This window comes from Acinonyx jubatus, chromosome A2 (genome assembly GCF_027475565.1).
Source record: "Acinonyx jubatus isolate Ajub_Pintada_27869175 chromosome A2, VMU_Ajub_asm_v1.0, whole genome shotgun sequence".
Taxonomy (NCBI): Eukaryota; Metazoa; Chordata; class Mammalia; order Carnivora; family Felidae; genus Acinonyx; species Acinonyx jubatus.
Window position 1 is genome coordinate 121,528,714 of NC_069383.1, and position 12,367 is coordinate 121,541,080.

At 43.0% G+C, this 12,367-nt stretch overlaps 1 protein-coding gene across 2 annotated transcripts in view; it reads left to right on the forward strand.

Moving 5' to 3' along the window:
• The window catches only part of IL5RA (interleukin 5 receptor subunit alpha), a 40,809-nt gene that overhangs the window by 10,694 nt on the left and 17,748 nt on the right, over positions 1 to 12,367 (forward strand). For both annotated transcript variants that reach the window (XM_015066058.3, XM_053219034.1), the window contains 4 exons: positions 902 to 1,055; positions 1,130 to 1,317; positions 3,356 to 3,501; positions 6,820 to 6,958. In XM_015066058.3, the coding sequence (XP_014921544.2) occupies positions 902 to 1,055; positions 1,130 to 1,317; positions 3,356 to 3,501; positions 6,820 to 6,958 (627 nt within the window). The remainder of the gene's footprint in view (positions 1 to 901; positions 1,056 to 1,129; positions 1,318 to 3,355; positions 3,502 to 6,819; positions 6,959 to 12,367) is intronic.

Genomic DNA, 12,367 nt, shown 5'->3' on the forward strand with positions numbered 1-12,367 from the left:
GATTCTCGGATGGAAGTGGCCCTGGAGACCTTCCTCTACCAACGCTGTCATTTGCAGGTGGAAAAACTGAGGCCCAGAAAAGTAGGGCTTAAAGTGTCACAGTTAGCTATGGAAAGATGTGGTATTATAATACCAAGGTTGCTGGGCACCAAGGTCTGAATGACAATCTATTGTAGTTAAATTTTCATACAAGCATATCCCACATGTACACCCCCTTAGCCCCAAGTAGCCAGAAGGTTATTATTATTATTATTATTATTAATTTTTGAGAAAGAGAGAGAGAAACACAAGTGGGAGGGGGGCAGAGAGAGAGAGGTACAGAATTCGAAGCAGACTCCAGGCTCTGAGCTGTCAGTGCAGAGCCCAGTGTGGGGCCTGAATTCACAAACCGCAAGATCATGACCTGAGCCAAAGTTAGAGGCTTAACCGGCTGAGCCCCCAGGCACACCAGACAGAACATTTAAAAAAATTTTTTTTAATATTTATTTTTGAGAGAGACAGTATGAATGGGAAATGGGCAGAGAGAGAGAGACAGAGAGAGAGAGAGGAGACACAGAATCGGAAGCAGGATCCAGGCTCTGAGCTATCAGCACAGAGCCCAACACAGGGTTTGAACCCATGCTGTGAGATCATGACCTGAGCTGAAGTCAGACGCTTATCCAACAGAGCCACCCTGGTGCCCTGACAGGTTTTTTATTGTCAGAAACTCAGGCTTTATAATCCTAGCTTCATCCCACAGTGAGCTGGTCCTTTGCAAATAGGTTTCTATCAATGTGTGATAACAATTACTTTTTCATGGTAAGACCTTCCCAACCACTACAGTTTCAGAGGAAGTACGAGATTTAAAGACTGTCATGGCAACATTTTGTTCTTATTTTTGGCCATCTTACTGACCATCTAGGGTCTCCTGGAACCTCGATTGTGAATTTAACATGTACCACAAACACCACAGTGAATAATCATACTCCCTTAAGGCCATACCAAGTTTCTCTTCACTGCTCCTGGCTAGCTGGCAAGGATGCCCCTGAGGATACACAGTATTTTCTCTACTATAGGTGAGTACCTACTTTTACTTAAGTAAATGCATTCTTTCCTATAGCGTTAAAAACTTATGAGCATTTTGATTTAGGTATGGCTCCTGGACCGAAGAATGCCAGGAGTACAGGAGAGACACCCTGAACAGAAATACTGCATGCTGGTTTCCAAAGACTTTTATCAGCAGCAGAGGGAGTGAGGCACTCGCAGTGCATGCTAATGGCTCAAGCAAGCATGCTCCAATCAAGCCTTTTGATCAGCTGTTTGCTCTTCATGCAATCGGTAAGGTAGACTTAACTCAGAGTTGGACTAACCAAATCGCAGAATCTCAGCTTCGAAGGGCTTATAAAGATCACGTGGTTTGACTAATTTTCAACCCTAAGTGATCATCTGTCCCCTGCCTGACAATCACAGGGGCAAGCTTTCTCAGCCTCAGCAATACTGATAATTCTGGATGGGTAACTGTCTGGTGGGAGCTGTCCTGTGCCTTGCAGGATTTTTAACAGCATCCCTGGTCTCTTCCTACTGGACCAGTAACATCCTCCCTGCAGTTGTGACAACAAAATATCTCCCAACATTTCTAAATGTCCCATGGGGGACAGAATCTCCACCATGTGAGAATCACTGAACCAGGGAATGTGAACCCACTGCTGAAGGGAGTATCCCTTTCATTTTTCAGCTCTGACTCATTTCATGAAGTTTCTGGTGCTGTGATGGAGTGATACCTCCAAATAATTCTCATCCCTTTCCCCACAAGATGGTCTCAGAGCTAGCAAAATACAGCAAGCTTTCTCATCCTGAGATTTCTCTTCCCCAAGCTCCCCACCCCCAATTTCTCATGCTTTCCTCTTAGGACCCTTTGCCACATTGGTCTGTCTCCTCCAGGTGGTCCTAAAATGTCTCTCTCAGCATAGGGATTCTCAGATGTCAGCATATTATTTAAGGTTTCGTTGGCTCCATTCTCAAAATAGAAATACTGTAGTCTCCTTCATCCTAGATGCTTGTATTAATGAAATTCATCAGGAGCCTTTCACGCAGCATTCTTGTTACTAACCCTCAAGATTTCAGCGGTAGTGTATTTACTGGCATGGGCTGTGGAGTCAGGCTGCCTTGGCTTAGGTCCTGGCTCCACCACCAACTAGCTGAGTGACCGTAGACAAGCTGGTCATTGCCTTGTACCTCGGTCTTCTCATCAGAAAGAAATGGGGATAAATTAATATTTCCTGCAAAATTTTTGTGAGAACTAAGTGTGTTAAGAACTCTACAGTGCTTAGAACAATGCCTCGTAATGATACATAATTATAGACAAGGTGTTATTTAAAGGGACATGATTTATCTATATCTCTATCAAATGAAGTATATAACTTGGTTTAAAGAACCAGCTCACAAAAGAGGTTATATAATTCTACTCAACAGTATATTTCTCAGATGACCTAAAAATGTCCCTTTCCTAAAAATAAGTAATAAACTATGCTGAGGAGGACATGGGAAACAATACTAATATGAAAATGGGCACAACCTGGTACAGACCACAGGGATTCATTTTCCTGTATGATTTTCATTTATTAGAGATAAATTCCTCATACTACTAAAAGAAATAGATTCCTGGTTAAAATTTTTCTGCCTAGGGAATGGGAGGCTCTGGAACCAATACATCCCATTCTTAGATCGTCCCTATGATTCATTAATTGTGAGATCTAAGTCACACAGCCTGAGACAAGAGCACTCGCTTAAAAATAATTTCTACCCACATCACAAGGCTATGAGATAATCAGGTGATAACTCAGGAGAAAGAGCTCTACAATTGTTAGACAAATGTGGCCCATTCTTTTTATGCAGAGAAAATTGAACCTTACCACTCCATCCCCGCCCCCCGCCCCAAACAAACCGAAACGAGACAAAATGAAACAAAACTGAAGCTCAGAAAGAGGAGATTCTTACCCAGAGCCACACACCTGCTTGGTAGGGGCAGTGCTTTGTGGAAGCTCCAGGGTTTCTCTCTAGGGTCAGGTTTACCTAGTTTGGTCCAGCTTGAGGAACAGGGATGGTGCGATGGGTCTTGGAATGAGCTGAAGCGGAAAGGGACTCAACCCTTCAGTGTGATTTGGAATAGGAATCCTTTAAGATTAGAGGCAGGATCTCTTCAGTACTACAACTATGAGAGTCATCTGTGAGCCACTGGGGTCCTATGACTTGGAGATCAGTTAATTAAAACCTGAAGGTAGATCCTTGAGAAGATTGTATCTCAGAAATGCCTTGGGGTGTGTGAGTGGATTGGATTGATCAGCCTAGATCACTGACCTTTTATTCTCTAACCTAGATCGCATTAATCCTCCAGTGAATGTCACAGCAGAAATTGAAGGAACCTGTCTTTCAATTCAGTGGGAAAAACCAGTTTCTGCCTTTCCAATTCACTGCTTTGAATATGAAGTGAAAATTTACAACACCAGGAAAAATTATTTCCAGGTAATTCTTTGGATCGTTCCAATATTTGATAGTAGCATTCTCTTAGAAACACTGTAAAAATTATATTCAGTAACAGCTGTGGTTACAGTTTGGAACTAACAAGGTCAAAGGTAACGTGTCTACCCAAGTTTTGTAAAAATAAACCAAGCTTTACTGGCTTTTGGTCTTGAAAGGACATACTTTTGGTTCAAAATAACACAAAAGATCACATTAAAAACACAGTAACACTATTTTTTGGTGCAAATATGAAAAGTTGCAGCCACTATGGAAAACAGTATGGAGGTTTCTCAAACAATCAAAAAGAAAATCATCGTGTGATGCAACAATTCCACTTCTTGGTTTATATCCAAAAGAATTATAAGTCGGGTCTCAAAGAGAAATTTGTACATCCCTGTTCATAGCACCATTATTCACAAGAGCCAAAAGGAAGAAACAACCCAGCTGTCCACTGATAGATGATGAATGGATAAACCAACTGTGGTGTATACATACAGGGCTCTGTTGTTCTGCCTTAACAAGGAAGGGGATCGTGACACACGCTACGACCTGGATGAACCTTGAGGACACTACGTTAAGTGAAATAAACCAGCCACCAAAAGACAAATACTGTGGGACTGCACTTATGTGAGATACCAAGAGTAGTCAAACCCAGAGAGACAGAGAGTAGAATGATGGTTTCCAGGAACTGGGAGGAGGGGCCATGGGGGAGCTGTTGTTTAATGTAGAGTTTCAGTGTTGCAGGATGAAAGCGTGCCGGAGAGTGGGTGCACAACAGTGCGAATGTGCTCATCACTCCCGAACTGTACACGTAGTTAAGATGATAAATTTTCTGTTTTATGTATCTCACCACAACTGAGATATACTCATAAGCACTAATGGACAAAGAGTTCAAGAGACAGGAACTGAGAGGAAAGCCAGCATTTATGAAACATCAACTATGTGTCAACCTTTATTATGCTAATTTATTCCCTCCTCCCAGGAACTGCATTAAGTAATTATCATCCCCATTACACAGGAAAGTGAGGCAGAGAGAGATTAAGCCACTTGCCCAAAGTCACCAAGCTGGCAAAGCTGTAGGGAAGTTGGGATTACAACTCATGTCTCAGTGACAGTGGGCAAAGCAAATTCAATTCCATCCAATCTGATTCAACAAATATTTACCCACTGGTTTCGGGGTGGGAGTTAAAAAGATAAGATACTGTCTCTGCCATCAAGGGGCCTAGTCTAGTGGACACACTCACCACCTCAGAGGAAGGGCCAATACGGGTCCAAAGGAGGGGGTGGGCAAAGCAACCAGTTAGGGCCCCCACTGAGAAGAACTGAGTGAAATCATGAAGGATGGGTAGTTTGTAGCCAGTGCTTCCCAAAATACCAATGCTAAAAGACCTTCTTTTTTTTAATTTGTAATTCCTAATTTTTAATTAGATTTCTAATTTAATTTTGAATTGTTTCTTTTGGAAAATAGCTTAAAAATGAAATGCTAGGGAAATCAAATATGCCCAGAGACACACCCATTCATGGGCTAGAATGCTGTGGCAATGTCACATTGCTACAAAAGCCCCTAAATTGTTGTCTCTATTCCTATGTTTACCTCACTGAGAATCAGTAATAAACAGCTCCTGACCCACACCAATCTGCCAACCACACTTTAAGTGGCAGGAGGTCTAGGCAGAAGGCATAACTCAAAGGCTTAAAAGAGCATGGTTCCTTCAGCCAAGTGGCAGTAAATGAATTGGCCTGGACATAAAGCCAACATTGGAATAGTAACTCTAGCTTCCACACTGTGACTTCTCCCAGAATGACTGGAATTTGGGGGGGGGGGAAGGAGTGGTTTCTCTTTTTAAAGCCATTGCCATAGGTGCTGAAAGCCATTGAAGAGTTTTATTCATTCAGAACTCTGGCCACATCTGCAAAATCAAAGAATAGTTTTGGTAACAGCATGAAATCTGGATGCAGGTGGAGGGGCCATGTGGAGACAGGCACATTGGGTTAATGACTATGGCAATTGTCCAAGCGAAACGCGACAAGATAAATCAGGCAGTGGTCGTGGAGCAGGGTGAACAAAGGAGAAACACACAACAGAAGAATGTAAGATGTAGGTGTCATGGGCACATCTCTGGTTTCGGGCCCAAAGGATTAGCTGAGTGGTGTGAACACTGACCAGGAGAGAGAATATCAGAGACAGTCTCATTTGTGAGACAATAGCCTTGTTTCAACACCAGACTATGTAACTCTAAGTTGCCTGTAGCAAACCAGCATTTACTAATACTAAGCACATATTATTATATTGAACCAATATTGCTGTTTTTGCTCATCAAAAGTGGGTTGAATATTGGCAGTTTTCATAGGATTCAACCTAGTACATCTTTAAACTTGGAATTACAAGGGCAATTCCATTTAATTCAATAATCCATGCTTAGGTGCTGCTTTGCCTACTTTACAGATGAGAAAACAGAGGCTCAGAGAAGTCAAGGAAGTTGTCCAGCAGGTAGTTTGGGGTATAGGATTCAAACCCAGCCTTTCCTAGATTCAATGACTCTTCTCTTTCCTTTTCCCTATGCTCCAGTTGTTTGAGATCTTCCTGCACATCAGGGATCAGGAGTTTTTTTTGTTTTTTTTTTTGTTTTTTTTTTTTTTTTTTTTTGGTAAAGAGCCAGATATTTTAGGCTTAGCAGGCCATATGGTTTCTGTAACAGTTACTCAGTTCTACCATTGTGGAACAAAAGCAGCCATAGATAATACATAAATAGGCATGGGTGTGTTCCAGTAAAACTTTATTTGCGGACACTGAAATTTCAGTTTCGTGTGTCATGAAATACTCTTTTTGATATTTTTCAATCATTTAGAGACGTATAAACCATTCTTAGCCTGCAGGCCCTACAAAAACAGACAGCAGGCCATACCGGCCCCCACATTTTAGTTTGCTGATGCCTGCTGAATAAGATGGAAACCAACGGATATTGTTTACTAACTTGGCTACAGAATATGGAAGGACAAGATGAGGGGGATTATGCGTTCTGCTATAGGCCACCCCAGTCTTTTAATTTGGAAACCTTAAACAGACCCAGGTAAATCATCCAGAACTTACCAATGAGTTTTTATTCATTTTGATTACAAGATCACTTTCCCCTGAAGGATAACTGTGACACATCTCTACTGAAGCATTCTAGAATAAACTCAGCAATGTGGGTCCTGTTGATTTTAAAAGGGTCAGATAAAAGCGAGTGAGATTACTTATGTATGACCTTCTTTTCTGGTAACTGGCATTTCTTAAATTTTGTGTCCAGAGAGTCTTATAATGCTATTTTCTCCATTCAGACAGAAAAACTGATGACGAATGCATTCATCTCAATAATTGATGATATTTCTAAGTATTCCGTTCAAGTGAGAGCCACCGTGAGTTCTATGTGCAGACAGATGGGGTTTTGGAGCGAGTGGAGTCAACCTATATACGTGGGTAAGTATCTTCTGTTTATTTTAAAGCAAGTGACCTTCCTCATGGTTAAAGCAGATGATCCTGGAAAGTGTACACATTCACTTAGCAATCTAAACTTGCTGATCTTCTGTCAGTCTACTGCCTTTTTGACCAGAGACAGATTTACCATCAAGTCAACAAAGCTTACATGTTCAAGCATCTTGCTAGCATGAGCCTTGCTAAAGCTCCATACCACTCCCCCTCGCCTTGTTTTTGGATTATCTGATTCTACTTTTATCCTTTTTTCTTTTTTTAATAATTAAGCTTTCTGAGATAATTGTAGATTCACATGTAGTTGCGAGATGTTATACAGAGAGAACTCATGTGTCTTTCATCCACTTTACCCCAAGGGTAGCAGCCTACAAAACTATAGTACAAGATCACAACCAGAATTATCACTGGTAATGACCACTGATCTTATTCGGATTTCATCAATTTTATATGCATGCTTTTGTGTATTGAGCGCTATGCAATTCTACCCCATTTGCAGGTTTATGCATCCATTGCAAGGATCCCTTCCGTTGCCCCTTTATAAACACAATCTCTGTTGCGTGTCTCTATTCCTAACCCCTGCCAACTACTAATCTAAGCTCCATCTCTACATTTTTCCCACAGCTAATTTTGATTTCATATTTTTGTTTCTTTGCTTAAAGAAAGTTCCAAAATTGAAGCAACTCAGGGCCTGCAAAATCTGGACCCATTCCTGGGCCTTCAGCATAACAGACACAGGGGACCAGAAGGGTTGGGTGTAGCCTGGACTTCTGTGTTCTGCACCTGTTTTCCTTTATGACTAAAATCGCTAGTTTACTCTGCAAGAAGATCACCGTATCTGTCTGTGGGGTCTGTGAAGGGTAATGAAGTACTCCATGGATGCTCTGGAAGTGAGGGCACATTCCCATGCTTACTCAGCTCCAGATGGCAATCCCATGACCTAGAGATGTGGCCTTGCAGCTTGAAGATAGAAAATTCACAGCCTGTGTTTCTTACCATCTGGGTGTCCTGGGTATCCATAGACCTTTTAGGACAGAAGTGGACAGTTGAAAAACAACTAATAGGTCTCTTGTGTGTACTGCAACCATGTAGCCTGAGGATGTGGACATACGTGGTTAAGTGCTGCGTAAGATCTATAAGAATGTAGAACAGCGGAAGGAACTCTGGAACCTTGGCCAGATAGGTCAGGTTTAACACCCAGCTTTGGCACATACTGACCTCATAGCCTTGGACAAATCGCTTCTCTATGACTTTGCATGGGTTCCCAGGACAAAGAAGATAATATACACCTCACCCACCTCCCAGGGTACTATGAACTTAAAAACCGATGGCCTCAGATAACATTTATTGATGGCGGTTTGCCAAACACTGCTAAATGCTTTACATGAGTTACCTGTGTTAACCGTATCAACAGCACTAACTTGCAGATGAGAAAATGGTTTTGGAAAGTTTAGGCAATTTGTTTAACTCTGCATGCGCGAGTGGCAGATATGGGATTCAAACTGAGGCTGACACAACGTAGGGCCCAAACTCTTAGCAGTATGCCTTGGAGTGGCAGGATTCTGCAAGCTGCAAGGTGTTGAACAAATTACACGATTATGAGATCCTGGGCCCTATCTTCGTGGTTATGGAGGGTCAAGCATGTGAATGTTACCTCTCACTCTTCCTATGGGCTATTCAATGCTCATTTGAAGAGCATCCTTAAGGAGACCTTTCTTCCAGGCCTATTGTAAAATTTTCCATTTAATTCATTCACTTAGGCTAATGGGTGGCTCTTTAGGAAAATCCTGGGCAGTGACCCATTAGGCTCTGTGGACGTGAGTCAGGTTAGAGAGCCTCAGGTAGATTTCCACGGAAGACTGGGAGACATGAGGAGAGACCTGAGAATTTCAGAGTTACTCTGAGTCTTCAGGGGGGCTGGCCCTGCGGAGCTGCAGAGTTTGTTAAGGGGAACTGCACCTCCTGCACTTGTATTTCACCCAATCAGCACAGCCTTATGGGATGGCCCCCAAAATCACCCCACAGGGCTCAGCAGGAGCCTTCCTGGGAAGAGGCGCAACAAAGGAGGTAAAAGGAACCAAGACTGGGCCAGCTGCACCCACTTCCTAATTCTGCCAAGGCCAGTCTTCCCTCCCTACCCTCCTCCCGAGGTTGATGCCCCAACCTGCTCAACAGACCCGACACACACAGGACCCCCCTCAACACGGCTGCTTCTGCACAAAGAAAATTCACTTTGCTTACCAAGAGCAAAACAAACAGAAGAAACATTTATGAGCCCCAGGAAATTTTTAACAAGATTATTCATTTTATCAAAAGCTTGTGATCAAAGCTTAATTTTCATTACTTGCATTTGGACAAACGAAAAAAACTGGTGTATGTTATTCCCCAGGGGCACATAACTTGGGCCCAAATTATTGAGATTCCTGAGTTTGAGATTTTTTTTTTTTTTTAATGCCGTCCAAGGATTTCAAATGAAGGTGGTGGAAACCAAGGTAGAAACCCAAGGTAAGACACCAGTTCTGCTTTCTGAGCGTTTGAATTGTGTAGTTCAGGTCAGTGTTGACGGTGGGCAGTTTAGAACTTACAGACTAAGCAAAGACGAATCAGGAAATTTAGGTTTTAGTCATGGCTCTGCCAGTGTCTAGCTCTAGGACCCTAACTAGAGATGGCAAAAGACAACTCCTCACAAGCCGGGTGATCTGAGCAGACTTCGAGGGTGGTGTTACACGTAGGTGTCTCAGGAGTGACGATCTCCTGTCACCGCTGCAGGGCACAGAGTGGTGAGGAGTGTGCCCGGGTTTTGCCACCCCTAATGAGTCGCTCATGCCTAACCTCTGTGCGTCCCCATTTCCTGGCCTGCAAGATGTCTATGCTGCACCCCCAAGGTTCTTCTACACTCCCTCAGCCCACCACAAAAATGCTGAGAGTGAAATTGTGATCCATAATGACAGTTTATTTTGAGCTTGTTTTTAATTTATTATTCACTCTCCACTTTAGAGCTCTCCTCCCATTATTATTTCCTAAATAACAGCTTCCTAGTTTGGAACTAGGCTCATTATAATTCCCCCCCAGGTATATGCCTCACTGCCATTATCTATGGCAAATCCCATTTCATTTACTGCCACCCTTTTCATAAGATGAGCTGATTAATATTACCATTCACCTTACAAATCCATCGTTTCTAGAATTTACTCCCCTGCTCAGTTTAGGATCATTAGTGAATTTAATCAATGCAGACTTTCCATTTTCATCAAGATGATTAATAAACATAATAGGAAGTCCGGGCCCCTCTGGGACACATTGCATGGCTCTTCCTTACCCCTTGGGGATGCAACCATAATTATACTTGGCTTGCAGTCTATCAGGCAGTTTTGTTGCTACATTCGTTTCCTTTAGACAACCTTCCTCCTCTCCTACCTTGTGTGTATGGCACCTGGAGCCCTCCCCTTCCATTTTCACTCAGCAGCCCAACTCCAATATCACCTCTTTCACAGGTATTATTAACTCCATCTCTTTTAAGGAAATGGAGAGCCAGAGATATTAAATAAATCAGTAATTATCAAACAGCCCAGAAGTGGCTATTAATGGCTAATTGTCTCAAAGAAGTGACATATTGGTCAATCAGTGAAGTGGAATACATTCCATTCACTCATTAACCCATGATGGCCCAAGGTTATTAAATAGCGAGACACAGGAAAGGTAAGTCTTGACTGAGAAAAGGAGGGCAGAGGAGACCAGACGGCGGGTCTTGTTGGGTTGGCAAGGTCCCTGGATGGCCAAGAGGTACAGGGGATAGTGGTGAGGGGGTAGAGCCAGCAAGTGCCCCAAACCTCAGCCCCAGATGGGCCCTCCTGTGCTAGGATTCCCAGCACATGAAACCTGTTTGTTTTCGAATGGAAATAGCAGTTTCATTTTATCAGTGCTCGTTATCAACTGCTCTTCCTCCACTTGGCCTCTCCATCTTATCTTGAGAGCTGACTTCCCACTTTTCACACCTCTTTCTTTCTCCTTTTTAAAACTTTCTCTCAACTTCCTGGATTCTTATCTCTGCCGTCTCCTGTTTACCAAAACCTCTTCTATCCTGACCCTGCTCTACTGAAACCTTACATGTCCTGCAGTCCAGTCCATCATCTTTCTCCTCCTCCGTGCTACATGAAGCTCACAAGCCATGCATGAAAAAAGCAATAAAAATAAAATTCCCTTCAGCTATATCCTTACTTGTGGAAAAGAGTGTTTGCTAGGTGAGTCCACCCTGCATTAATTCCCAGCCATGTCACTGTTAAAGGCTGAGTCTTTCTGAGACCTGCTTATCAGAGACGGGTCTTAACCCCAATCACAGACATTGCCCTGGAAACCAGCGATTGGGCTTTGCCCCATCTCAATGAAAGCCCTATCTGAAGGCTGGGATCTATGCCATGACAATACCAGGTACCAATTAAAATGTTTTTCTTCCTTTTTTTTTTCTTTTATTTTAAGATTCTTTAGGCTTGAGACATGTAGTATTTGTACCTCCGGGAGTAGAGCAAAGTTTCCCACAGTCCTCAAGATGGTCAAGGCCAAGAGGACGCTTGTTGCCTTCAGAGGCATCACTTTCTACAAGATGAGTTAGAGGAAATCCTGGCCTTAGCTTTCCTGTCACAATATGGGGCAGTGGTGGGGGGGACTGGTTCTTCAGGCCACATGACCCAGCCTTCAGCCTGAAAATAGGTTGGGCCAGAATATCAGGGATGTGTTTGAGAGTTTGGGTTGAGATGGAAGCAAGGTTCCCACAGGCAACTCTTGTTGTCTTTGTCCTTCGACTTGGCTTTAACAGGCTGTGAATATGTGAGGACACACCTACATGGGCCCAGGTCACCTGGATCCAAGGCCGAGGTCAAGTCCTGCAGCCCCACCCTCAGCCCTGGACACCTCCTGCACTCTCTCCTCCTTTATTTTCTGTTTTGTCACCACACACTTTCTTTTTAAATTCTCACACTGTGGTGAAACAAAGAGAAAACTAGCAATGGGAAACAGGAAGAAGAAACACAGCAGAGGTGCCAAATTAGATGGCCCTTGGCCTGTGAAAAAAAAAAATGCAAATGCTAAAATTTTCATGGGGAAGAGACTAATACAGACAAAACTGATTAAAAAAAAAAATAGTTGACTTAACCTGAAAAACCCAGTCGGGCTCACCTGAGGCTGAGAGAACTTATGGGGATTCGGGGTTTTCTTTGCAAATCGGGGATTTCAAGTTGGTAAACATGGTAGTCTGTCCAGTCAACTGTGTCCTTCAATCCAGGCTCCTGTGGTTTCAAACGCTGGCAGTCCCACCATTTGCTCTCAGTGGGTGGGTGGGCAGGACCACCTCCCCCTTGGATGATCCCTGTGGCCTGAAGGAGGGATAGAGGCAAGCTTTCAGAT